The 27263-nt window shown below is 68.4% G+C and overlaps 2 protein-coding genes across 5 annotated transcripts; one reads left to right on the top strand and one right to left on the bottom strand.

Annotated features, from left to right (window-relative positions):
- Positions 1-4879: 4879 nt before the first annotated feature.
- NR1D1 (nuclear receptor subfamily 1 group D member 1) lies at positions 4880-11390 on the top strand. Its single transcript, XM_068996466.1, has 8 exons — positions 4880-4959; positions 7546-7887; positions 7975-8063; positions 8149-8293; positions 8932-9395; positions 9554-9739; positions 10487-10697; positions 10934-11390. The coding sequence occupies exons 1-8, from the start codon at positions 4932-4934 to the stop codon at positions 11131-11133; spliced, it is 1665 nt and encodes a 554-aa protein (XP_068852567.1). The 5' UTR covers positions 4880-4931; the 3' UTR covers positions 11134-11390.
- A 1623-nt stretch (positions 11391-13013) lies between these two features.
- On the bottom strand, positions 13014-27263 carry THRA (thyroid hormone receptor alpha). Of its 4 annotated transcripts, none has more exons than XM_068996468.1 (10): positions 27145-27263; positions 21769-21817; positions 20582-20801; positions 19196-19257; positions 17350-17450; positions 17123-17270; positions 16561-16766; positions 15808-15954; positions 15452-15710; positions 13014-14504 (listed from the first exon to the last, which is right to left on the bottom strand). In XM_068996468.1, the coding sequence occupies exons 3-10, from the start codon at positions 20632-20634 to the stop codon at positions 14254-14256; spliced, it is 1227 nt and encodes a 408-aa protein (XP_068852569.1). In that variant the 5' UTR covers positions 20635-20801; positions 21769-21817; positions 27145-27263; the 3' UTR covers positions 13014-14253. The 4 variants fall into 4 exon arrangements, with proteins under 4 accessions (XP_068852569.1, XP_068852568.1, XP_068852571.1 ...); XM_068996467.1 differs by having other exon boundaries at positions 21769-21814; XM_068996470.1 differs by lacking the exon at positions 27145-27263 and adding an exon at positions 22997-23228 and having other exon boundaries at positions 21769-21814.

The raw sequence follows: 27263 nt of genomic DNA, 5'->3' as shown, positions 1-27263 counted from the left end.
ATGTTCACGCACATGACTGTGCTCACACACACAGAGCCATGTTCACACACGTGTGGCCATGTTCACACACACACACAGAGCCATGTTCACACACACAGAGCTATGTTCACACGCATGACTGCTCACACACACACAGCCATGTTCACGCACACAGCCATGCTCACTCACATGACTGTGCTCACACACACAGAGCCACGTTCACACACATGTGTGGCCATGTTCACACACACACACAGAGCCATGTTCACACACACAGAGCTATGTTCACACGCATGACTGCTCACACACACACAGCCATGTTCACGCACACAGCCATGTTCACTCACATGACTGTGCTCACACACACAGAGCCACGTTCACACACATGTGTGGCCATGTTCACACACACACACAGAGCCATGTTCACGCACATGACTGTGCTCACACACACAGAGCCATGTTCACACACACGTCTGCTCACACACACGACTGTGCTCGCACACAGGTCCGTGTCCGCACACACGGGTGCCGTGTCCCCGCCGTGCCCGTCCTGCCCGGGCCGGTGCCGGTGCCGGGGCCCATCCCCGCTGCGGCAGGCCCACGTGCCGGCCGGCGCCCGCCCGCACATGGCTCTGCAGCAGGGAGGCTGCTGGGGCTAAAAATGGAGCAGGGCGCACATGCCAGCGCCACGTGACGCGCATGGAGAGGGCTCCCCGCGCGAGGAGGAGGAGGAGGAGGAAGAGGAGGAGGAGGAGGGAGTCCGCTCACATGGGCTGGCACAGATGCCAACCGGGCCGCTGGCCACGACGCCGTGGCCTCTTTGTGACCTCTAGGTTGGGGGGGCTGATGGGCTGCCCCCCCCCCCCCCCCCCTTCACACGTTTGAACTTTGGGAAGGTCAAACGTGGGGTGATGGGGGAATGGGAAAGGGGAGGAGGATTCCCAGGTGGTGGGCCTGAGGTGGGGGGTCTGGAGGCCAAAGGAGTTCCCGGTGCTGTCCCGCCCACTCCTCCTCCCACCCCCCCGCAGCCGTGGGGGCCCAAGGCTGCAGAGGGAACACAAACATCAGCACGTGAAATCTTGGGGGTTGGGCAGGTGAGAGGGGTCCCCACCCGCCCTGGCTGCTCCCCCTGGGGGTGCTCCCCAGACCCCCCCACATGATGAACATGCTGGGGTCCCCCCTCCCCCAGGGATCCTGCACCCCCATGTCACAGTATCACCCCAATTTCTGGGCTCCTGAACCTTCCTGGGGTCCTGACACTCCCAAACCTTTTCCCCTTGCACCTCTCCTCTGGCCCTGCAGCCCTGAATCCTCATGGGGTCCCTGCACCCCCTGACTCTGCATCCCTTTTTGGGTCCCTGCACCGGTGCATTCATCCCTAAATCGGGCACCTCCACGAATCTGTGCACTCCTGCTCCCCCCAGTCTTGCACTCTTGCACCCTCCTGGGGGGTCCCGGTACCCCCAAACCCTGCACCCTGCACCCCTAGACCCTGCACTTCCTGGGGTCTCTGCCCCCCAACCCCAGTCTGCCCCATTCTGCAGTGCCAGGACGCCATGGGGTGTCCCCACCTGTCTTGGGGTGCCCCCACCCGAGGCCAGGCCTGCCTTGTTTACCCGATTTTTCCCGTTCCCGGGGAGGGAGGACGATTTTGGCAGCGGGAGTTGCTGCCCTAGCCAAGAGGCCAGGGGCCGAGCCAGGGCTGCTCCCGGCAGGAAAACACCCCCAAACCACCCCAAACCTTAACCCTCCAAGCACTCTCCTAGCCCCCCACAGCAGCACTGGGGCTCCTGCCCCACCCTTCCCCCTCAGTGCCGTCAGTGGGGACGGATGAAAGGGGGGTCAGGGGTGCAGGACCCCCAAATTGGGTGGGACCCAGCACCTCTGGTTGTCCCCCAACGTACAGTTACGGGTGGAGAAACTGAGGTTCGATGTGTGTAGGGTGACACGGGGACACAGCTGGACCCGGTGTCCCCAACCCCACAGGGCAGCTGCAGCCCCACGGTGGGTCTGGGGGTGTCCAAGTGGGGCTGGGGGTGCAGGGCTGGGGGTCCTGTCCCCTGTTAGCCTCCGGTGTCCAGCCTGGGGACCGAGGGGGTGATAGGCAGGAACGAACCCCCGTTCCTGGCGGAGACTCCCCCCCTTTTCCTGGAAAAGGTTCAACAAGGTAAACAAGGCTCCAGCCCCGAGTAAAAATAAACTCTCGGCACGCAGGCGCCGGGCGGGAAGCGGGGCGAGCGTCACGCGGCACGGCCACGGCACCGGCACCGGCATCGGCACCGGCACCGGGCACCCCGCACTGGGCACCGGGCACCGGCCCCACCGCCCCTCCGCTGCCTCCCGGCCCCGGGAGCAGTGGCAGGGGAGGGAAATGCGGATTGCATCCCCCGGGAGGCGTTTGAAGTGGGGGGGGGCCGGGGGGTGCAGGGGGTGCAGTTGGGGGGACACGGCATGGGAAGGGCAGGGGCACAGCTGATGGTATGGACAGGGTGACGTGTGTGTCCCCCCGATACTCCGGGCACCCCATGGGGTCCTGGCACAACGGGATGGGGCAGACCTGGATTGAGGAGTAGAGATCCCGGGAGGTGCAGGATCTGGGGGTGCAGGATACAGGGGGTCAGGATCTGAACTTGCAGGACGGGATCTGGGCTTGCAGGGACCCCAGAAAGGTGCAGGGATGCAGAGTTTGGGGGTGCAGGATGCGAGGGTGCAGGGTTTGTGGGTGCAGGAGTGCACAGATCCGTGAAGGTGCAGGATTTAGGGGCGAATCTGGTGGCATGTGACGACCTTGAGGGCAGTTCAGGTGCCCCCTCCGTGCCATGGGCTGGTTCGCGTGGGCACTGCCATGATGGGGTGCACAGGGAGCCGCGGGAAGCCCCCCGAGGCATAGACCCGGCCTCTGGGGGCGTTCCCGGCACACGTCAGCAGCAGTACCCCCCTGTCCCGGTGGCTTTGGTGGCCCTTCTCCCCCACCCTGCTCCCCATGGGTGGTCCCAGAGTCGGGATATCCCGGAAATATCCCAGCTGTGCCCAGCCTGGGGTCCCTGCTCACAGCACCTCCACCAGGACTCCCCTGCCGGGGTCCCAGCCTCACGGCGGGACCCCAAAGAGAGACCCCATGAGGTTTGTCCCGGTCCTCCCAGCCCCACTCCCATCCCGGGGATTCCTGGGGGATGAGGGTTCCAGGCGAGCATCACAGGCGCTGTGTGCCGCAGCGCCGTGCGCGGGGATGTTTTCCTAATCCAGACGTGCGGCTGAGTCACGGATAATCACCGGGAACGTGCCAGGAGGGGAACGAGGAGCTGCGTGGGGCCAGGGGCACCTGCACGGTCCGGGCACGGCCCTGCTGGGAGCGGGCATGGGGCAGGTGGATCCTTTCGCCCCAGGACCGGCGTCCCTCCCGGGTCCCCCCGGTCCCGTGCCAGCCTGGCCCCACACATCCTTCCGGGAGCTGCCGCGGTTCTCCCGGCCGGAGGTGCCACGGCACGGCGCAACCGCCCCGTGACTCAGGGCAAGGGAACGTCCTGTGGGGTGTCGGGGTGTTCCCACGGCCCCAGTACCTTGGGGAGCCCCAAAATCCGGGACCACCCCCAGGAGCCCCCGGACACCCCCAACTGAGGGGTGGCCTCGTCACCCACGGGGTGCCAGGGGGCCTTTGGGGTGCAGAGCTCCGGTGTCCCTCCCCGGACGCTCCGCACAGCGGGGCACCGGAGGCCTCCCCTCCTATGGGATTAAGTCCGAGGATTTCCCGGCGCTGGCACATCCGTGCTCTGCTCCTTCTCCTCCTGGCTGGGGGCCAGGGCAGTGCCCGACACGTGGCACCCGGGAGGGTGCTGGCACCCCCAAAACCCTCCCCACGGCGGGAGCATCAGCACCCACGGAGCCCCCGGTGCCACCGGGCTGGGCTGGCCTCTGTCGGCGCCGCGACCCAGATCTGCCACCAACACTGCCCTGGCACGGCGTTGCCGCAGCCCCCGCGGCAGCCGGGAGTGGGGCCAGGCTGGGACGTGGATGCCAGGCACGTGCCACAGCGGGCACCCGCCGTGGGCAGCGTGGGGACAGCAGGGGCTGGGCAGGGGAACATGGGGAGGGGGCAGCGGGCAGGGGTCCAGCAGGCGTCCCTGGTGTGGAGGGGCTGCGCTGCTGGAGCCGCACAGGTGGGCACAGGAGACAGTGCCATGCGGGGTGGCAGGGGTAGCTGGGTATCCCCAGTGCAGGGGACAGTGCCACGCGGGGTTACAGGGGTACCTGGGTGTCCCTAGGACAATGGACAGTGCTTTGAGGGGTGACAGGGATACCTGGGTGTCCCCAGTGTTGTGCAGGGTGACATCGGCGCCCAGGTGTCCCCACGGGAAGGTGCCACGCAGAGTGAGAGTGCTGTGCATGGATATCCCCGCTGCAGGGGACAGCCAGTGCCACGGTCAGGTGTTCCCAGTGCAGGTGACAGCGCTGTGCAAGGTGACAGGGCTGCCAGTGCCGTGAGCGGGGGTCCCCAGTGCGGGGGATAGTGTCGTGCCAGGTGACAGATGTGTCAAGTGCTGCACCCAAGTGTCCGCAGTGCAGGGGACAGTGCTGCGCCCGGGGGTTCCCAGTGCGGGGACGATGCTGTGCTGGGTGACGGGGTACCCCGTGTTCCCGGTGCAGCGACCGGTGCGGGTGCCGGTCCCCGCGGTCCGTCAGGCAGCTCCGGTGCGGGGGTCCCCGCCGAACTCGGGCTCCCCGGCGGCGGCGCGGGGCCGGGGCCGCCGGCGGAAAGTGTGTCACTGGGGCACGAGGCTGTCCCCGGGAATCACATGGGGGAGGCGGCGGCGCCGCGTGCGGCCCAGTGCGCAGCCGCGGCCGGTGCGGGGGGCGGCGGGGCGGGCGGCGGGCGCACAACAGCCCGCACCGGGCGGCGGCGCGGCACGGCTCGGCGCGGCTCTGCTCCGGGAGGCTCACGGGGCCGGGACAGGATGGCGGCCCCCGAGGCCGGCAGCACAGGTCAGTGCCCCGCCGGAGCCCCCCCCCCGCCCCCGGGACCACCGTGAGGGCACCGGCACCGGCAGCGGTCCCCAGCACCGGAGCGGATCGGGGGGCAGCGCCCCGGGACCGCGGCGAGGGGCTGTGCGCTGAGACCGCGAGTTGGAGGGGTCCGGACACTGGGACCGAGGGGTCCCGCACGCCCGACCAGGCAGGATGCGCACCGGGACCGCGTCCCGGAACGGGGCTCCGTCCCACCGGGACCGGGGGGTCCTGCAGAGCGGGGTAAGGCTCGGACAGCGGGGCCGGGGTGTCCCCGGGAGGAGGGTAGGGAGGGCTGCGCGCCGGTACCGGGCGTCTTGCACACCGGGGCGACGTGAACACCAGCACCGGGGTGCTCCGGTGGTCGGGACAGAAGGGATGGGAGACCGGGACCGGGGTGTCCCGAACGCCGGGGTGTGCTGGACGCGGGGGTAGGAAGGTTGAGAAGAGGGATCGGTGTTCCGGGGTGTCCCGGGCAGCGGGACCGACGGGGAGAGCGGCGGGACCCGGGTGTCCCGGAGACCGGGACCGAGGATTCCCGAAGGCTGTAGAGTGCTGGACGCAGGGGTAGGAAGAGTGAGAACCGGGATTGTTGTCTGATGGGCAGGGGCACCGGAGGGAAGTGAAGTGGGTCCGGCGCAGCGGGTACCGGGGTGTCCCAGGAACCGGCACCGCAGGGCAGCGCACAGGGATTGGTGTGTCCCTGTCGGCGGGGCCGGTCAGGGTGATCGGAGGAGAACGCGGCGGGTCCGGGGTGTCCTATGAGCGGCACCGGGGCCACGGGGACCGGGCAACCCGTGGACGGCCGAGGCGGTGCCGCGCGTGTCGGGGCTCCCCGCGCACCGGGAGGGACCGGGGGGGGGGACCGGAGGCGGTGCCCCCCCTCCCCCATGTCCCCCCCCCCGCACGTGTCCCCCTCCCCACCGCTGCCACGTGCGGAGTTTGTTTTCCCCGCAGCCCCGCCCCGCCCCCTCCCATTGGCCGGCACATGACATCATCGATGACGTCACGCGCGGAACTGGGGACGCCGCCGTTCATTCGGGGGGGGAGCCCTGTCTCCGGGGCAACGAGAAGGGGCGGGGCGGAGCCTCTGGCCAATCAGCGGGGAGGGGGCGTGGTAAAGCGTGAAGGGGCGGGGTCGAGGGGGGCCACGTGCGGCTGGAGCACGTGGGGCGGCGGCGTGAGGCCGCCTGAGCTTGGGGGGGGGGGGCTGCGGGGAGACTGTTTGGGGGGGGTTCCCTCTGTTTTGGGGTCAAGAAAGGTTCCCTCGCTCTTGGGCAAGCCCTTGGGGGCATCCCCGCACCCCAGACCCCAGAATGGTTGTCCCGAGGCTTTGGGGTGCGGGGATTCCCCCCCCCATTATTTTGGTTTCTCAACAGCGAGGGTCCCCAGGATCAGCTGCCCTGGAGATGGGACCCACTGTCCCCAATTCAGTGACCCCCTTTGGAAGTGGTTTAGTGAGAGGGGGATGGTGACAAGCTGGCTCTGGCGCGTGGCATCTGTGCCAGCGGCACCGTGTGAGGCGGGAGACACATGGCCCTGGTGATCCCGTGTGTCCCCGACATCACCATCCACGTGTCCCAGCCCGAAGCCGTGTCCCGGTGCTGCTGTCCCTGCCCCGTGAGTGGGGTGACAACGACTGCGGCTTCGGCCAGGGGCCACGCGTGTGTCCCCCCCCCCCCCCCGCTGCTCCCCACTCTCGGGGGTCCTCACGCAGCTCCTCAGTCCTGCAGTGGGGATGTATCCCCCCATTTGGGGGGGCTGCGCTGGGAGCATCCCGGTGCCATGGGGGGCTGCACTGGGAGCACCCCAGTGCTGTGGGGGGCTGCGCCGTCGGGGGCTGCGCCGTGGGGCTGCCCCGGGAGCTGTGGGGCGGGAGCCCGGCTGTGCTGCAGGCACGGAGCCAGGAACGGCAGGAGTAACTCCAGTGACCTCCTGATTTCACCTCTCCGGAGGGTTCCCAGCCCACATTCCTCCTGCAGGCAATTCCAGGGTGCCCTGCCCGTGTCCCCAGCCGGCACGCACCCGGATAAACCCGGCTGTCCCCGTCCCACGTGGGGCCGTCGCCCGTGGCGGCCGGTGGGTGCGGTGCCTGACTCAGGGTGGGCGGCTCACGTGCGGCACAGCGGGATATCCATGGATCCGGGATGCATCCGGGGTGCTTCCCTGGAGACCCCACCCCGCGTGGGGCTGCGATTCCCCTCTGGGGGGCTTCCCCACCCCCCCACGCTGGGGGAGGCTGAGCCTGGTGTAGCTCGGTGCATGAGTGGCCCACGGGGATGCCCATGGATCCGGGATGAATCCGGGATGCTTCCCTGTGGATCCCACTCCACCGGGGCTGCAGTCTCCCACCGAGGGGTTTCCCCCTCCTCAGCTGGGAGAGGCTGAGCCTGGCGCAGCTCAGTGCATGTGTGGCTCCGCGGGATGTCCGTGGATCCAGATTGCCAATGGATTTGGGGTGCTTCCCTGGGGATCCCACCCACCTCCCGGGGTTCCCACCTCCATGAGTCAGGGGAGGCTGAGCCCGGCACAGCTCGGTGCATGAGTGGTCCGTTCTCTCTGCAGGTGGGGTGATCAGCTACGTGGGCTCCAGCGGCGCCTCTCCCACTCGCACCAGCCCCGTGTCCCTGTGCAGCGACAGCTCCAACGGCAGCTCCCAGTCGGGCTCGCAGCCCTTCCCCACGTACTTCCCACCGTCGCCCACCGGCTCCCTCCAGGATTCCCGCGCCTATGGCGGAGCCTCGCTGGCCCCCCATGAGGACGGCTCCCCTTCCTCCTCCTCCTCATCCTCCTCCTCCACCTCCTCTTCCTCATACGGCTCCTCGGTGAATTTCCCCGGGGTGCAGCCGGTCCCCGCGGACGAGCGGCGCCGCAGCTCGCCAAGCAAAACCGGCAGCACCGTCACGAGTGAGTGGGGCTCGTGGGGGGGTGGCGGGTGGTCCTCCCACCCCGCGGCACACACCCCTGGACCCCGCTGACCCCGTCCCCCCCCAGAGCTCAACGGGATGGTGCTGCTCTGCAAGGTCTGTGGGGACGTCGCCTCCGGCTTCCACTACGGCGTCCACGCCTGCGAGGGCTGCAAGGTATCGGGATGGGGCCGGGGATGGCGGACGGAGCTCCTGTCACACTGTGGGGACCCCAAGTGATTCCCCCCGCCTCGCCCCGCAGGGCTTCTTCCGCCGCAGCATCCAGCAGAACATCCAGTACAAGAAGTGCCTCAAGAACGAGAACTGCTCTATCGTCCGCATCAACCGCAACCGCTGCCAGCAGTGCCGCTTCAAGAAGTGCCTGCTGGTCGGCATGTCCCGTGACGGTGAGCTCGGAGGGACCCTCATGACATCCCAAGCTGGGGATTCCCTCTGGGGGTGGGATTCCCCATGCCCAGGCTGCTCGTTCCTTCCCGAGATGTATCCAGGGCTGTACGTCCCATCTGGAGCTGGGTACCCCTGCCTGTGCTGGCTGCTGTGCCTGTCCCATGGATGTGTCCCCACTTCCTGGGATCCCCCCCATGTGTGGGGCTGTGTGTCCCTTCCAGGACTAGTTCCCCCCGTGCCCAGAGCTGCATGTCCTCTCCCGGGATGGGTCCCCCATGGCCAGGGCTGTGCATCCCCACCCACACAGGGTCCCCCCAGCATCGAGGCTATATGTCCCTTCTTTGGATGTGTGTCTCCCCGCCCCCATGCTCAGGTCTCTACATCCCCTCCCGGGATCAGTCCTCCCATATTCAGGGCTCTATGTCCTCTCCAGGACTTGTTCTCCCCATTTTTAAGGCTGCATGTCCCCTCCTGGGATGGGTTCCTCCCGTGCTCAGGGCTGCGCATCCCCTCCAAGCCAGGGGCAGGGACACAGCCCTGCTCCCGTCAGCCCCTGGCCCCTCATGGTGCAGGTCTGGGGGGGATCACCGTGCCTGCTGCCACCCATGTCCGCCCTAACGCTGGTGTCCCCCCTCAGCCGTGCGCTTCGGGCGCATCCCCAAGCGGGAGAAGCAGCGGATGCTGGCGGAGATGCAGAGCGCCATGGGCGGCATGGCCAACGCCCCACCGCCGATGCCGGGGCCCGGCGAGGGTCCCGCCGCGGGTGGGGGCCGCGCACCGCCCCCCGGCCCCCCGCCGCTCGCCCCCCCGGCCTGCTTCTCCCAGTTCCCCCAGCAGCTGACGCCCCCTCGCTCGCCCAGCCCCGGGGGGGCCACCGAGGACGTCATCGCGCAGGTGGCCAAGGCCCATAAGGAGATCTTCATCTACGCGCACGACAAGCTGGGACCCCCCCCCGCCTGCGACAGCGGTCTCCTGCGCTGGGACGCGCCCCCCGCCTGGGCCCCCGGCCCCCCCGAGCCCCGGCTCTGCCCCGCCGCCTACCCCGAGCCCCCGGCCCCGCGGGGGTGCCCCTGGCCCCGCGGCCCCAAGGACGTCCTGCCGGTGAGCGCCCGGGGGCTCCCGCTCCCCCGGGGTATTTTTAGCCGCTAATCGCACTAATCCCCTCGTGGGTGCCCCCCCTTCCCGTGGCGGCAGGGCCGGGGGAGCCCCGCAGAGCCCGGGGGAGCCCCCGGTGCCCGCTGACCCCTGGTCACCCGCAGGCGTGCCCCATGAACAGCCACGTGCCCGGCCGCAGCGGGCGCTCCGTGCAGGAGATCTGGGAGGATTTCTCCCTCAGCTTCACCCCCGCCGTCCGCGAGGTTGTCGAGTTCGCCAAGCACATTCCCGGCTTCCAGGCGCTCTCACAGCATGACCAGGTCACCCTGCTCAAGGCTGGCACCTTTGAGGTACGTCCTGGAATGGCGAGGGCATGGTGCCCCATGGCATTGCATGGTGCCCCACAGACTGGCAGGATGCCCCGTGGCATTGCCTGGTGCCCCACGGCATTGCATGGTACTCCATGGACTGGCATGGAGCCCCAAAAAATGGGAACAGGGGCCCAGAATGTGGCAGGAATCCCATGGCATTGTACTACCCCACGTTTGGGAGCCAGGGACCATGGAGCATGGTACTGCATGGTGCTCCACGGTGCCCATGGCATCGCCTGGTGCCTCACATCACTGCAATGCCCCATATTTGGGATCTGTGGCACAGAACACAGTGTCCCTGTCATGGCACGGTGCCCTGTGGACTGGCATGGAGCCCTGCAGCACTGCAGTGCTCCACAAACAGGAGTTGAGGATGCAGCACAGTGCTCCTAGAGTTATATAGCGCCCCATGGCACTGCAGTGCCACACTTTTAGGAGCTGTGGCATGGAGCACGATGCCCCTAGCATGGCATGGTACCCCACATTTGGGAACCACGGACTGGCACAGAGCCTCACGGCACTGCCTGGTGTCCCATGATATTGTAGTGCCCCACCTTTGGGAGCCGTGGCATGAAACACAGTGCCCCTGGCATTGTCTGGTGCCCCATGGCACAGCAGTGCCCCACCTTTGGGAGCCGTGGCATGGAGATGGATGTGCCTGGCATGAAGCGCAGTGCCCGTGGCACAGCCTGGTGCCCCGTCCCATATCCTGCCCCCCGCCCACAGGTGCTGATGGTTCGCTTCGCGTCGCTGTTCGACGTGAAGGAGCAGACGGTGACGTTCATGAGCCGCACGCGGTACGGACTGGAGGAGCTGTGGGCCATGGGCATGGGAGACCTGCTCGGGGCCATGTTCGACTTCAGCGAGAAGCTCAGCGCCCTTGAGCTCAGTGACGAGGAGCTGGGGCTCTTCACTGCCGTCGTCCTTGTCTCGGCAGGTGGGCACAGGATTCGGGGGGTTTTGGTGGGAGATTAAGGGGTTTGGGACTGGCATCAGGGGGTTCATGGGGTATTCAGGGGTGGCATTGGGGTGGCACTGAGGTGATACCGGGGCACACCAGGAGGTTCGGTGAGGGGATTAGAGTGGGATCAGATGCTGAGGTGGGATCAGGGGATTTTGGGGGTAGAACCGGGGTGTGTCCTCCCCTGCCATTGACCCCCCTGTCCCCCACAGACCGCTCGGGCATGGAGGACACAGCATCAGTGGAGCAGCTGCAGGAGACGCTGCTGCGGGCCCTGCGCGCCCTTGTGCTGAAGACGCGCCCGGCTGAGACCTCGCGCTTCACCAAACTGCTGCTGAAGCTGCCGGACCTGCGCACCCTCAACAACCTCCACTCCGAGAAGCTGCTCTCCTTCCGCATCGACGCCCAGTAGTGCCCCCCGGGCCCCCCCCGCGCACCCCTGTACATACACCACAGCGGGGAGACACACAGACTCCCCCCTCCCGGGGCAGCACTGACCCCGTGGCGCCCACTGGACTCGCAGGGATTCACCCCAAGGTGGGCGCCAGGATGCTGGGACCCCCCACCCCAAATTGGGCGCCGCCCCCACGGCTCCGCTGGCAGCGCCGGGGGGTCCCCTCGCCCTGACCCCCCCGTTCTGGTGGCCGGGGGTGGGATGCAGAGGCCGGATCCAGCCGCGCTGGGGGGTGGGTCTGGGGGGGTGGGGGGGTGGTTTGGTTGGTTGTTTTTTTTTTTCATCATATATTTATTACATAAATATATAGTAAAATAGACCAGCAACAATTACCATAAAAATATCTTTCTTTAAAATCCTGACCAAAACACAAAAGGGTTTAAAATCGCACGTCACAGACTGTGATTGTCACGGGGGCTCCGCAGCCCCCCCGGCCCGCGCCCCTACATTCAGCGACGCCGGCCGCGGCCCCCCCGGCACCCTGCATAGTGGGGGACCCCGCGTGGGGCGCGCCGAGCCGAGCCGGGCCGTGCCGGGGCTGTGCTGGGCCAGGTGCCGGCCGGGCTCGACGCCCGCGGGCAGGGGCAGCTCCGGGAGCCATGAGGTATGTGCTTGGGGGGGGCGGGGGGGCGGGGGGCACGGGGACGGGGGGACGCGGGGCGGGGGTGGCCCGGGGGAGGTGGCGCAGGGGTGGGGGGCACCGATGTGGCCCCCCGGAACCGACGCTGGATGCTGGACGTGCGATGGCGACGCGAGACGGAGACGCGGGGACGGCCCGGGGGGGAGGAGGGAGAGGGGGCGCTGGGGGAGTGCAGGGTGGGGGGCGTGCAGGGGGCAGCGGGTGGGGGGGGCCGGGCTGAGCCCCCCCACCCCGGGACAAGCTGCCCCAGGGCCCCGTGTGGCCGCTCGTGGCGAGGGGGGGGGGTCACGGGGGCTGATTAAGACACGTCCCGCGACGGCGCTGCCGTGTCGCGACGGGAGCGCGCGGCGACACACGGCGTGTGCGCGGGGACACGCGGGCAGCGCGGGGCCGTGGCACCACCGGCACCGCCACGACCTGGCACGGCACCGGCACCGGCACGGCACCGGCACGGCACCGGCACGGGGCACGGCCACGGCACCGCGCCGGCATTGCACCAACAGGAATTGCCGTGGCACGGCCACGGCACCGGCATTGCACCGACGCGCCTTGCCACGGGCACGGCATGGCACAGCCACGGCGCTGGCACGACAGCAGCACGCGTGGCCACAGCACCGGCACGGCCGTGGGCACCACCATGGCACGGCCACGGCACCACTGGGCTTGGGGGGCATCAGCCGGGTGCCGCAGCCCCGCCCGTGGCCCGAAGGCACGTGTTGGGGCCGGTGCTGCCAGGGGCGGGGGGCGAACCCCCGAACCCTGCGCCCCCCCAGTGCGGGCGTTAGTGTTGGGCTCCTGCTGCAGCGCCCGCAGCCGGTGCTGCCGGGAGCCCCCGAGCCGGGCACACGGGTGGGGGTTTAAGACATTTTGCACCAAGGTCAAATCCGGCGCTGGTACTTGGGGCTGGGGGCAGGCACCCCCACCCAGGGCACCCCAGGGTGCCACGGCCCCGCTGTGCCCCCCAACCCAGCTGCAGGGGGTCTGGCGGGGCCCCCCGACACGACCCCCATGTTTGGGGGGGGGGGGTCTGGGGTGTGGGGGGAGCCCAGCCCGGCCCCCTGTGCCTGTGGGGGGGGGACGTGTCTGGTGTTGGGATTTTCTGCTTTTAAACGACCCGTAAAAAGATTTTTTTTTTAATTACAAAAATTATATATTTTATATATATTTATATATATATATATATATATATTAGCTTAGGTGGGCCCGGCCTGCCTCGCCGGCCCCCCCCCCGGCCCGCACCCCCCCCTCGGCCTCCGCCTGAGGTAAGAAAAAATTCACAAACCTAAATTTGGGGGGGGGGGGGTTTAAAAAGGTGATAAAACCATTCCCGGGTGCCCCCTCACAGCTGTACCCCCTCCCCCCAAGCCCCCTGTGGGACCCCCTTGCCGGCTCCCGCCTCAGCCCGGCCCCCCTGGCAGCATTGGGGGGCGGTTGGGGGGTGCAGCCCCCCCAAAGTGCTGCTGCCGGGGGGCCGGGGCAGTAGTGCAGTGGGGGGTCCCGGGGGGGCACCCGCTGCCACCCCGCCAGCGCCTCCGGGGCCTTTGCAACTCCTGACGGACACGACAAAACCCACGAGGACGAGGGGAAAAACAGCAAAAAAAATAAAAGGACAACGGAAAAGTTGGGGGGGGGGGTTTGGGGGGGGAAGTGGCCCCCCCAGCGTCCTGCAGCGCCCACCATCCGCGGCGCTTGGCACAAAATCGTCTCCTCTCAGCTCAAAAAAAGACAAGAGAACCCCCAAAACCCCAAATCTGGCCCCGAATTTGGGGATAAGGGGGGGAACACAGGGAGGTCACCCCAGCCGGGGCAGACCCAGCGGGCTGGGGGGATCCACCAGCCCTGCACCCCGATGGGCTGGGGTCTCCCTTGCCACCGCTGTGCCCCCCGTGCCCCCACCCTGCTGTAGGGGGGGTCCTGGCCCCCACCTTGCTATGGGGGGGTCCTGGCCTCACCCCACTATGGGGGATGGGGGTCCCAGCCCCTGCTCTGCTATGGAGGGGGGGTCCTGGCCCCCACCCCACCCCCCCAAATTGCTGCCCGGCCAAAAGTGCATATGGCCACAGCCCCCCCGGCCGGGGCAGCCTCTCCCTGTGCAGCCCAGAGCCCCCTCCTCTCCTCCCTGCTCTTCCTCCTCCTCCTCCTCCTCCTTCCAAAGTGCAGTTAGTTTAATATTTTAGCCTCTCAGGGAGGGAAATAAATGCTTAAAAAATAATAATCTACGAAGAGAAGGACAATAAAGGGAACGCTCGACCGTCGGGGCCCTTCCCTGTGCAAACAAACAAAATTCGTCAAGTCCTGGGGCGGGGGGGGTGGCTGTTGGGGGGCACAGCAGGACCCCCACCCTGGGCACAGCATCCCCTTGTCCTTACAGGGGGACGAGAAAGATTTGGGGGGGGCCAGAGCGGGGTTGGGGGGGCACGGGGTGGGGGGTGTCAGCCCTACACCTCCTGGTCCTCGAAGACCTCGAGGAAGAGGGGGGGGAAGAGCTCGGTGGGACACTCCACCTTCATGTGCAGGAAGCGGCTGGCGTGGCAGGCGCCGATCATCCGCAGATCCGTCACCTTCATCAGCAGCTTGGGCCAGAAGTGGGGAATGTTGTGTTTGCGGTAGTTGATGTAGTGCTCAAAGGCCAGCAGATACGTCTCCTGGCACTTCTCGATCTTCTCCACGCAGATCAGCCCCGTCCGGTCTGCGGGAATCAGGGAATCATCAGGGGATCGTGGAATCATGGAATGGTTTGGGTGGGAAGGGACCTTAAAGGTCACTCAGTTCCACCCCCCTGCCATGGCAGGGACACCTTCCACTATCCCAGGCTGCTCCAAGCCCTGTCCAACCTGGCCTTGGACACTTCCAGGGATGGAGCAGCCACAGCTTCTCTGGGCAGCCTGTGCCAGGGCCTCAGCACCCTCACAGGGAGGAATTTCTTCCCAATACCCCATCACAATCTCCCCTTTTCAGTTTAAACCTCTCCTTGTTGTCCTGGCACTCTCTGCCCATGGAAGAGTCCCTCTCCCAATCCGACACCTGCAGGGATTCTCCCTCCCACAGGGCTGAGTGTCCCACGCACCCCCTGGGTGTTGGGGTGCCCACCCCACAGACCCACGTCAGCCTGGCAGGGGTCTCCAAGGCACCAAGGGGACCTGTGCTCCTGGGTACCAGGGATTGGGGTGCCCACCTCATGCTCCTGGGACCCCTCCCAGCCTGGCACAGCTGCCTGAAGCTCTGGGAATTGGGGTGCCCACTCCAAACCCCCCCAAAATCCAGGGGGGGCACGGTTTCCCAGCCAACACACCCTGAAGATGTTGCGGGGCTCTGGCATCAGGGTGCCCACCCAACACACCCCCAAGACAGTCAGGACTCTGGGCATTAGGGTGCACACCCAGCGCACCTCCACGTGCTGGGGGTTGTGGGCAAGGGGGTGCCAACACACCAATCCCCGTGCACAGCCTCTGGGCATGGGGTGCCCTCCCAATTCCCCCTGAAGCTGCTGGGGATCTCTGGCATCAGGGCGCCCACCCAACACCTCCCCAGGACAGTGAGAACTCTGGGCATTGGGGTGCCCACCCAACACCCAACCCTGATTCCTCTGGCATGGGGTACCCACCCCATTCCCCCACTACTGGTGTGCACACACACCTGAGGACATGAGCAGCACAGCCTGGAGCAGGGCCACCTCGGTGTCATCCAGGTTGAAGGCAGAGAGGGACTTGCCCAGGTCGAAGATGGCATCGGAGACGACGCCGAGGCCGCCGTTCTTGAGCTGCTCGCGCTTCACCGCCATCTCCCCGCTCAGCGTCAGCGTCTCGCTCTCGGGGTCGTAGCGCACGGCCGCCCGCAGCGACATGATCTCCATGCAGCACCCCTTCAGCAGGATGATCTGGTCCTCGCAAGGCAGCTGGGGGGGAACAGGGGCAGTTTTGGGGGGGGTTGGTGTGACTCAGATCCTGGGCAGACCATCCCAGAGCCCCCCAAACTCCCTGGCCCGCTGTTACCTCTGAAAACATGGGCAGTTTTTTGGCAAAGTCGACCACGCGGGTGATGGCCGGGGTGATGATTTTTGTAAACTCGCTGAACGCCTCCAGGTCGACTTTGTCCCCGTCGGGCATGGAGGCCATGGGGGACTGGCCGATGTCCTCAGGCTGCGGGGAACATGGTGGTGTTGGGGAGTGTGGTGTGGCCGTGTCACCCCTGGGACCCCCACAGCAGATGGGTCATTGGGGGGGTGTGGTGTGACTGTGTCCCCCGTAGTGGACAGTGGGGTTTGGGGGTGCAGTGTGACCGTGTCCCACTCTGGGACCCCCACGGTGGACAGTGGCAGGGGGTGCGGTGTGACCCTGTCCCCCCTCCCTGAGACACCCCGGGGGGTGTGATGTGACCCTGCCCCCCCTCTGGGGCCTCCATGTCACCGGGGAACACTCGTGGCAGGGCCAGTGCAGCAGCCAGGAGAGGGAGCTGCGTGACAGGGCCAGTGACAGGGCCAATGGCAGGGCCGGGGCCACCCGCGGGCACAGCTGTCCCCTTCGGTCACTGCTCACCCCTGAACCCTTTAGGGGTGACCAGCTCAAGGACACTGGGCAATGTCCCAACCCCCCTCGACTGCCCAAGGACACCGGTGACATCCCAAACCCTGGCACTGCCACCATGTGTGTGCTGAGTGTGCGAGTGCTCAGCAGATCCTGGCTGGGGCTGGGGGCCAGGGTGGGGGACCGAGATGGTGACAGAGTCCCTCCGCTGCATCCCCTCACCAGGAATTTCCGCTTCTGCTTCCAGTGGCTGCCCTGGGCATTGGTGCTGCGGTGGGCTTCTGTCACAACGTGGATCAGCTCCCACTCCTCGGCGCTGGGGTTGGGGCGATGCTGCAGGGACTTGATCATCTCCTCCTTCCGCCGCCGCTCCCGGTTCTCCTCGATCAGCTTCCGCTTGGCTACCCGCTTCGAGTCATCCAGCACCACTGCCGGACCCCCAGCATCAGCCAGAATCCCCCCACATCAGCCAGGACCCCCCATCCATGCATCCCACAGCTGCAGCATAGCACCCCATGGTGACCCCCCCCAGCCTCCTCCTGTGGCTGCTCTGGGCACCCCAAATTGCCCCATAGCACCAGGACCCCAACCCACCTCCCAAAAGCCCCCCACGATCATCTGGGATGGCCCCAGTCAGCTAGGACCCCCCATTCATGCATTCTACCCCACTGCTGCATCACATACCAGCCCGGTCCTGCAGCTGCTCCGGGTACCCCAATGTGCCCCAGGGTGTCGGGACCCCAACCTGCCCCCCAGCCGAGCCCCCCCAGGCCCCCCAACTCACGGTCCATGGCCATGCCCACGGAGATGCACTTCTTGAAGCGGCAGAGCTGGCACTGGTTGCGGGTGATCTTGTCGATGACACAGCACCCATCGTATTTGCAGGAGTAGGTGGGGTGCAGGTTCTTCTGGATGGTCCGACGGAAAAATCCCTGGGGAGGGCGTGGGGGGGTGACCCAGTGAGCGCTGCTGAGCCCCCCTGAGCCCCCCAAGCCCCCTGCCCCAACTCACCTTGCAGCCCTCGCAGGTGATGCAGCGGTAGTGGTAGCCGGTGGCCTTGTCCCCGCACACCACGCACTGTTCATCTTTGTCCAGGTAACTAGGGATGTACCCTGCGGGGACCCCCAGGTCAGGGACCCCCAGGGCACCCCAGAGCAGGGACCCCCGCAGCGGGGACTCATGGGGTGCTCCATGACAGGGATTCCCATGACAGGGACCCTCAGGGCACCCCAAGTCAAGGACCCCTGGAACACCCTGTAGCAGGGACCTTCCCACACACCCCACATCAGGGATCCCCCAGGAACCCTGAGTCAGGGACCCCCTTGCACGCCTCACATCAGGGACCCTTGACACATGCAGCATCAGGGACACCCCACACACCCCATGCCAGGGACCCCCAGTAAGCCCTCCCCTCCCTGTGCCTCAGTTTCCCCTCTGTCTGCACCCACTGTCTGCCCCACCACTACCCCTGCCCCGGCACGGGAAGGGTTAACGCTGGGGGTGTGTGGGGGGTGCCTGAGCCCCCCGCACCAATAAAGCCCCCATTATCCCATTATCTGGCCAGGGACCGGCAGCAGGGGGGGTCCCTGTCCCCCTGGCACACAAAGACCCACTGTCCCTGTCATTGTCCGTGGTCCCCCCGCCTGGCAGGCTGGGAACCAGCCCCCCGCCAGAGTCCCCCCAGCCTCCCCACCACCGACCGCTCAGGGAAACTGAGGCACGGATCGCCCATGATGCATGGGGCGGCCCCAGCACCCTGGGCCCCTCGTGTCCCTCCCGGGAGCCCACCTTTGTGTTTTGGGGGGGGCTGGAAGTGGGGATCCCCGAAGGGTGGGAGGGATGGGAAAGGGACTGGATGCCTGGGTCCCCCCTGCAAGGAGCACCCGTAACTCAGGGGAGTGTCCCCAGCACCCCAGGACCGCCGCACCCACCCGGGATCCCACAAACCCAGGCGTGGGCACCCCTCGAGCCCACTCTGGCGCTCTGCAGGTGCCGGATGCGGGGGTCCCTGGGTGCTCCCTCCCTCCGGGAGCGGGGCGGGTGCAGGGGATGGGCGGGAGCCGGACGCCCGGGTTCCCCCCTGGCCCCCCCGTCGGGTCCCGCCGGCGCCGGCCGCTCCCCGCCGGGGAATGGGGCAGGGCGGGGGGCAGTGCCCGCAGGGCCCCCCTTATCGCCCACCCCAGGGCGCTGCCGCCCCAATGGCACCGCCCCAACCCACGGGGCGCCGAGGGGGATGTGGGGGACTGGGACCCCGGCAGACCCTGCAGGGATGTGGGGTGCAGGGGGGACATGGGAGTGGGGTATCCATGGGACTCTGGGGTGCCTGGGGGACATGGGGACCTCGGGGTGTCTGCCAGGGACATGGGGTGTCCGTGGGACCCTGGCAATGACCCTGGAGTTCCTGGGGTGCTCACAGGGGATAAGGGGTGTCCGTGGGACTCCAGGGGACCCGGTCGAGACATGGGTGTCTGTGGGACCCTGGGGTACCTGCATGGACACAGGAATCCTGGGGTGACCATGGGGGACAAGGGATGTCCATTGACTTTGGGGGACCCAGGTGATACACGGGGTGGCCAGGGGACCCTGGCAAGGACTTGGGGCCCCCAGGGTGCCTGGCAGGGACATGGGGTGTCCATGGCACCCTGGCTTGCCTGAAGAGACTTGGGGACCCCAAGATGTCCACAAGGAACACGAAGGGTATCCAGGGGTCCCTGGTAAGGACTCGGGGCCCCTGCAGTGCTCACATGGAGTGCCTGCAGAACCCGGCGAGCACGTGAGGTACTCGGGGGACCCGGGGGTGCCCAGCAGGGCCATGGGGTGCCCGGGGGGGTTCGGGGGGTGCCGCGGGTCCCCGTACCTGACATGCTGCTCTTCACCAAACATTGGCTGCTCTTTCTTTTGCGCTTCCCATCCAGCCACCTACGGGAGGGGGGTGACAGGCTGAGAGGGTGCCCACCGATTCCCGCTGCACCCCCCCAAACTTCCAACAGCCCCCCAAAAACCCCCCTCGAACCCCCTTCTCTGCTGGGAAATGGGCAGTCCCCACCCGGGGGTCCCAGTGCAGCGATGTCACAGGTGGGGTCCAGCCCTGGGGTGCGGGATGGGGGGGGTAGGAGAGGGCCCTGGGGACCCCCCCCACCCAGAACACCCCTATCGGGACCCCCCCCTCCGGGACACGGCACCGCCCTGGGGGGGGCTGGGACCGGGCGGAGGGGGGGAGGGAGGGGAAGGGAAAGGGTGGCGGGTGGGGGAGGGGAAGGAAAAGGGTGGGGGGGTGGGGGAGGGGCGGGGGAAGGGTGGGGGAGGGGCGGGTGGGGGAGGGGCTCATTCACAGTCAAAGACAAAATGTCCTTTTGGCTGAGCGGGGAAGTGACGTCATCGGGGCTCAGCCAATGGCGGGCGGCGGGGGTCCGCGCGCGCCCGTCCCCGCGGGGGGGGCCCGGGGCCGCGGGGATCGGCACCTGCGGGGGGGGAGCCCCGGGGACCCCGCATCCCCCGGGGCCGCTCCAGCCCAAGGGGACCCCGGGCCGCCACCCCCCACCGGGGGCCCGAAATAGCCCCGGGGGGGGTGGGGGGTGAGGGGAGGGGGCGGCTGGGAGAGGCACGAGTGGGGGGGACACCATGGCGGGGCACGAGTGGGGGCATGTGGGCGTGGGGACACAGGGACACCAGGGGATGGACCTAGCCGGTGCCATGTGGGGGGGCAGGGGGACACGCAGGACATGGGCACGTGTGGGGATACCCAGAACGTGACATAGGGACACTTGGGGACATGTGGGGTACAGCGGGGCTGGGGGACACCTGGGGTACGGGGATGTACAGGACATGGGGACACCCAGGTTCGGAACATGAGTGGGGACACATGGGGTGGACAGGGACAAAAAGGACACCCAGGACACAGGGACACACGGGGCACGGACACATACACAACCACACGGGGACACACAGGACACAGGGGGTACCCAGGGCACGGACACATACATGACCACGCAGGGATGCATGGGGACGCACTGGGCACGAGGACGCAAGAGACACAAGGGACACAGTAGGCACAGGGACACATCAGGCACGGGGACACAAAGGACACAGTGGGCACTGGGACATGGGGACACTTGGGGACACACACGGCATTCGGACACAGAGGGCACAGCCAGGTATGGGCCACACAGGGATGTGCTGGGACACGCCAGGCGTGGTGCCACACGCGTCCCCCGCATGTCCCCGTGCTGGGGTGGGTGCTCACCGGGTGTCCTCTGGCTCCGACAGCGGGTCCAGGGTGCTGGGCTTCTGTTCCATTCACCGCAATTCCATCAAGGAGCGCTCAGCACCGACCGAGGGGGCTCCGGCGCCACGCGGGGGCCACGGCGGGGGGGCCACGGCTGGGGGGCCACGGCGGGGGGCTACGCCGCGCACCCCATGGTGCCCCTCAGTGCTCAGCACCGCGCAGCATCCCGGGCTGGACCCTGCGGGACAGGGGGGTCAGCCCAGACCAGCCGTGGGGGACACAGAGGGGACACCCAGGGAGGGGTGTGAAGCCAGAGGGGACCCCCAGGAGCTGTGGTCACCGGGGAGGGCTGGGTGTGAGCATGCAAGAACGTGTGGAGCGTGCAAGGGCGCCCGGGCTGGGCAAGGGCACGAGGGACATGGGGAGAACACGAGGAGGGAGCAACGTGCAGGGTGTGTGCAACAGCACCGGGGCTGGGCCAGAGGGCACAGGGGTGTGAGAGTGTGCACAGGGGGGTGAGAGTTTGCACAGGGGGTGAAATGCACAAGTGTGCGAGGCTGTGAGAGCATTAAGGGAGTGAAAGAGTGTGCAGGGTTGTGGAAAAACATACAGAGGTGTACAAGAACGTGCACAGGTGTGTGTACAGGTGTGCCACGCTGGGGGAGAGGGTGCACAGGTGTACAGGGCACGTGAGAGTGTGTGCACGGGTGTGCAAGAGCACGTCCAGGTGTGTGAGAGCGTGCACAGGTGTGCGAGGCTGTGGCAGCATGGAAGGCGTGTAAGAGTGTGCAGGGCTGTGCAAGAGCAGGGACAGGTGTGTGCACAGGTGTGCAGGGCTGTGTGAGTGTGCACAGGTGTGGGCGGGTGTGCAAAAGCACAGCCAGGGGTGCAAGGATGTGTGAGAACGTGCTCAGGGCCGTGAGTGTGCAGCAAAGCACAAGCACACACAGGAATTTCCCCCCCCCTCTTTGGGGCAGGGCTGGGGGCCCCCCAAGGGGTAGGGGGAGCTCATTGGGGAGGGGGTGCAGAGGGCAGCCCCTCAGCACCCAGGGAAGCCCCTCGGATGCTGCAGTCGGGGGGCCAGGCTGAGCCCTGACGTGGTCATGGCACATTTGGACACCCCCAAATCTGGGGGTGAGTGTGACTTACGGGGAGGGGGGCGAATTATGGGGTGAGGGGTGACTTATGGGTAGGTGGCGACTTACAGGGTGGGGGGCGCCGGGGGTCCGGGCGATCCCTCCTCTGCGAGCTCTGCTGTGACAAAGACACGTTGGGGGGGGGGGGGGTCAGGGCACGGGCAGCACCGGGGGGCAGCGTCCCCTGTGACGGGGACACTGAGGCACGACGGCGGCAGCATCCCCCCGGCTCTTCGTGCCCACCCCGTTCCACATCCCCATGGACACCCAGCACCCATCCAGCACCCCGGTGGGATGGGGGGGCCCCGCTCACGAGTCCCCCCCGTGACCCTCCGGTGACCCTCCCGGCGCGGAGGGGTGTGAGGGGCGCGGGGGGCCCTCGGCCCGCGCCGGGGGGGCCGCGGCGGGCGCGGTGCCCAGCCCCGGGCTCCTCCGCTCCGCGCGGGGACAGCAGAAAGTAGGTCACGTTTGTCTTGGCCGCCACAGAAATTCCTCCGGCGGATTTAAAACGCGGCGGACGGGGCTGGGGGCCCTCCCGACACCCCCACGCTACGGGGCGCCCCGGCCGGCCCCCCCCCCCCTGCTGCCCCCCCCCCCCAGCCGAGTACACCCCGACAAGCGAGGGGATGGGGGGCGAGGGATGCTGCACCCATGGGTGCACAGAGCCACACATGGGGGGTTCGCACGAGGGGTCCAACAGACCCCCTGAGGAGGGGGCGTCGCCTGCACCAGCGTCTTGAGGGAAACTGAGGCACCGCAGCGCATCCCACCAGCCGGGAGTGCACTCCCCGCCTCGGGGGGCTCATGGGGGGCTGGGCACCCCTGCCGCAGCCTCAGGCCGGGTTTGGGGCCGGCGGTACCTATAGAGCCGGGGGCTGCAGCAAATGTTTGTTCCATATGGGAACGGCGCGCGGAGAACTTCCAAGTATAGGCACTGGCAAGGATCCAGAGCTGCGCGGCCCCCGCCGGGCACCGGCCCCCCCGCCGCCCCCCGCCCCCCTCCCCCGGGACCCCGCGCGCCGGCAGAGCCCCGACACGCTCGGTGCATGTGTGGGGCTCGGGGTGCATCGACGTCGCGGTGAAACCACTGTGGGGTGGGATATGGGGTGTCCCCAAAGCCGGTGTGCGGTGGGTGGGCTCGGCCACCCCGCCTCAGTTTTGCCACTGAGGTGGCCTGGTGGGTGCAGCCCCAAACGAGAGGCTCAGGGCTAAAGCCGGGGGGCAGCGGCGTTAGGTCGGGGTTCGCCACCCCAGCGAGACCCCAGCAACCCCCTGACACCCCCAGCATCACCAGCACCCCTGGGATCACCCGGCGGAGCCTGCGGTGCCGCTCCAGGAACCGTCACTCGAGGAATCCCGGGCGCGCTAGGGCGGCCCAGACAGACAGACACGGGAGGCGGCTCTTCTCCTCCTCCTCCTCCTCTTCCTCCTCCTCCTCCAGCGGGACACGTGTGATGAGCGCAGTCAGGTCTCAGCCCACCCTGCGCCGCCGGCACCCAAACCTGCGCGTCCCACCTGCAGCACCAGGTGCTGGGTGGGAGCGGGGTGGGAGCGGGGTGGCAGCCGGCAGGAGCCCTCCCGGCGCCCCCCCAGCCCAGCCCCACGCCCAGGGGAGCGTTTCTGCTGAGTCGGGTGGTTGCAGGCGGCTGAAAACAACCCGGGGGCAAAGTCCGGGGCTGGGCCGGCGGCGAGAGCCACCTCGCCCCAGCGGGAGCACCCAGCACCCCGCTCCCCACAGACGCCACCCCCGGGGACCCCCGGAACGGGGACCCCAGACAATGGGACGCCCCTCCACACAGGCACTGACCGCCTCCGTGCAGCCGGACGTGGGTGCCGGATACCGGGGCCGCCCCACAGGGCCACTGCCGTGTCCCTGCCCCCCAGCACAGATGGGCTCCGGGGGTCCCAGCATCCCCCCCCCCCCCCCCCAGCCCAGCTGCCAGCCGGGTCAGGGAGGTGAGGGCCTAAGCGCTTTAGCCACGGTGCCAATTAGTGTGATTAGTTGCGGGCTGGGGGCAGGGCAGACCCGCGGCCACCGGCCAGCGATGCCTGGCCATGCGGGCACCGGGGTAGTGTCATCATGGGCACTGCGGCATCACGGTGGGCACTGGGGCAGTGTCACAGTGGGCACTGGGGCAGCATTGTGGTGGGCACCAGGGTGGTAGAGATCTGCCCCTGCCCGAAGAACCCTGGCTGTACCGGCTGGCAGGACCATGCCGTGGGAGTGTGGCCAGGCACAGGGCACCTGCCGTACCACGGCTGGCAGCACCCGGCACGCGCCGATGCCCGTGTGTGAGGCTGTGCCAAGTGCCACACGCGTGTCTGCGTCTGGTGCTGTGCGCCCATCACACACCCAGCACACCATGCCCAGCGCCACGCGGTGCCCACTACCGTGGGCACATGTGGCAGTGGGGACAGCGTGCTGTGCCATGCTGTGCTGTGCTGTGCTGTGCCGGGAGGCTGCAGGAATCCCAGGCATGCGCAGCAGCTGGGCAGCCCGAGCAAGGGGGATGCCACGGGCCTGACATCAGGGCAGCCCACCCAGTGCCATGGGAGCCCTGCATGGTGCCCCCTCCCCACACATGTGGGGTCTGGGCTGTGCTGTGGCACAGGATGGCTGAGCCCAGGTTTGTGTCCTCCCTGTGGCTTGTGGCTCAGAGAAGCCACCACTTGTACGACGGCTGGCGGCTGCAGGGCTGGTGACCTGCCCCGACACTGACTGGGCACCCATGTGGTGTCCTCGAGCCTCCAACGGGTCCTGCATCACCACACTGGGGACCTGCACCATGACTCGACCCCAGCCCTGCAGCCCCCAGGAACCCCACAGGACTCCCAATAACATTACCTCCAACCAAGGCCACACCGGCCGCTCCTTCCTGCAGTGTCTGAGCATTCAGCTGTGCCTCCTCCGTTTCCCAACCCCACCTCAGTTTCCCATCCCACCGGAGCTGCCCAGCAGAGAAAGAGCCACACTCCCATATCCCCAGCACCGTGTCCCCTGTGCTAGCGCACAGGATGTGGCTCATCCCCATGTCACTGCTTCCCCAGGCCGCAAAGGTCACCCAACAGGGACCCCCGAGCACCTGGTGTGTGCTGTGTCCAGTCTCAGCTCTTTGGGGTGGCTGTGGGCCCCAAGCCCCGCGGGGTGCCCCTGGCCCCAGGAGGTGTGCCGGGACGCCGGGAGCTATTCTCAGCCCTTGGCACGGCATGGGACGTTTCTAAATCGGGGGCTCCGGTTCACGTGCACGGGAACGAGGGGGGGCTCCTGGGTCCCCTCCTCCGGGGGCCCTGCTTGAAGGGGGGAGGCGGCTGCCACGAGGTGCCCAGCTTGGGCACCAACGAGGGGACATAGGGACAGGCACCGGGACACGGGAACCGGGCACTGGCACACAGGAAGGGACACCGGGACAAAGCACCGAGATCGCCCGGGGGAGCCCGTTCCCCCTGAGAAAGGGACGCGAGGGACAGTCCTCGCAGCGTTCCTGCAGTCACCCGACCCTGCCCGAGGGTCTGCAGCGCGGGGGACATCCCGAACGGCACCGCCCCGGGGGGGCCGACCCCGCTGCACCCCCCACCCGCATCCAGCCTGAGCGGGGCTCTGGGAGCGCAGCCCGCGCCCGCCTTCGCCTACACCGCATCCCCCCCTTCTCCTCCTCCTCCTCCTCTCTCCCCCCAGTCCGGAGGGGGACCCAGGCGTCCGGCCCCGCCCCCACGCACCGGCGGCTGCGCGGGGTCCGGCGGGGCCGGGGGTCCGCGGGACGGGACCCCAAGGGCGGCCCCGCCGCTGCTTCAGTCTCCGCTGCTCCGAGAATGCGCTCGCGGGGCGAGGAACGGAGCCGGGGGGTCCCGCTTCCTGCAGCCGCCGCCCGCCAGGAGGGGTCCGGGGGTGCGCCCGCAGCCCCCCCCCGTCCCTGCTCCGCAGGGTGCGGGACACCGGGCGTGTACGGCCCGCGCTCCCCGCTCCGGGAACCCGTCCGCGGGGCGACCACGCCGCGGCCCCGCGAAGGTCACGGCCGCGGGAGGATGAGGGGTGCCGGGGGGAACCCCAACGCGAGGATCCCGCTCCGCCGGCCCGCGGGGCGCGGGGCCCGCACCATTGCGGGGGGCACACGCAGCCGCACGGCACTGCCGTGGGAAGGGGGGAACGCGCCGCGCCCCCACCCTGCACCAAGACCCCCGGGCAGGGGAGCCCCCCCAAACCGGTTCCACCGGGGTTTGCCCGCGCCCCACGGCGGCCCCAGCCCCCCTCGCGCTCCAGCGGAGCCGCGGGGGTCCCCGGTGCCATCGGAGGTCAGGCGGGGTGAGGCGCAGCCCGGCCTCCCGGTGCTGCTCCCGGTGTCGGTGCCGGTGGCAGCCCCCGGCGGGGGGGTCACGGCTGAAGGTCGCGGTCCCGGGGTGACCTTGGCCGTGGCGCCCGCCCGCCCCTGCCTCAGTTTCCCCGCATGGCACGGTGGGGACGCGCCGGAGTCCGGCTAGGACTGCATCCCTAGCCCCGGCGGCAACACTGGACCGGGGACAGGATCCGCCCCCCCCCGGGGTTGGGGTGGGGTACATCCCGCGGGACCGTGGGGCGCCGTGGAGAGGGGAGCCCCCGCCACGCCCCGCGCCCCGCTCAGGGCGAAGCCCGTGGTGCGGGGCTCGAGGCCCCCCCCCCGCCCCGCCGCACCGGGGACGCCCCCCCGCTGCCCCCGCCCTAACCGGGAGCGGCCGAACCGCCCCCCCCCCGCCCCCCCCGCGCTCTCCTCTCGGCGCAAAAAAAAAAATTTAAAAAATATTTTAAAATTTAAAAAATAAAAAAATCGCAGCATTCCTGCCGTCCTGCGGGGTGGGTGCGGGGGAGCGGCCACAGGGGCCCCTAAAGCCCCCACGGACACCCCACGGCGCCGTCACGGCCCGGCCGTCCACGGTTCTCCCCCCCCCGCCGCCACAGGGCCACGGCCTGCCCACGGCCCGGCCCCGCGACCTGCCCACGGCGCGGCCCCGCGCCCATCACCGCAGAGCCACGCCGCGGCCCGGACCCCGCCACGCCGCCACGCCACGGCCACGGGGGGGCCGCGGGGCCGGGGGGCCACGGCTGGGGGGGGGCTGCCCCCGTGGCGTGGCGTGGCGGGCGGGGGGCAGCGCCGAGCCCCGCATGCAGCAGCGGCGGGGGTGGGGGGCGCGGTGCCCCCCCCCGCCCCCACGGGGGAACGCGGCCCCCCCGCCCCACGCCAAACGCCCGGATTTTCCAAGAAAAAAATCTTTCCCCGTGTTTTTTCCTCGCGGTTCGCGGCCCCCGAGCCCTCCGCGGGTCCCGAGCCTCCCGCTCCGATCACCCTCCAACCCCCCCCCCCATTACACCCACCGAACTGCGCCCGTGCTCAGCCGGGGGGGCCCGGGGGGGCGGCGGTAAACAACCGGGGGGCGGCGGGGCCGGGGGGGCCGGCGGGGCCGCTCGGGCCGTACCTGGGGGAGACGGCGGCGGGCGCGGAGCGAAGGTGCGGGGCGCGGAGCGGGGCTCGGAGCGGCGGTGCGGGGCGCGGAGCGGAGCGGGGCGCAGCGGCGGCGGCGGCGGCGGCGGACGA

Source organism: Aphelocoma coerulescens, chromosome 27 (assembly GCF_041296385.1).
Source record: "Aphelocoma coerulescens isolate FSJ_1873_10779 chromosome 27, UR_Acoe_1.0, whole genome shotgun sequence".
In the NCBI taxonomy this organism is placed as follows: domain Eukaryota; kingdom Metazoa; phylum Chordata; class Aves; order Passeriformes; family Corvidae; genus Aphelocoma; species Aphelocoma coerulescens.
Note: the sequence above shows the minus strand (reverse complement) of the source record. Positions and strands in the feature narration are given on the sequence as shown.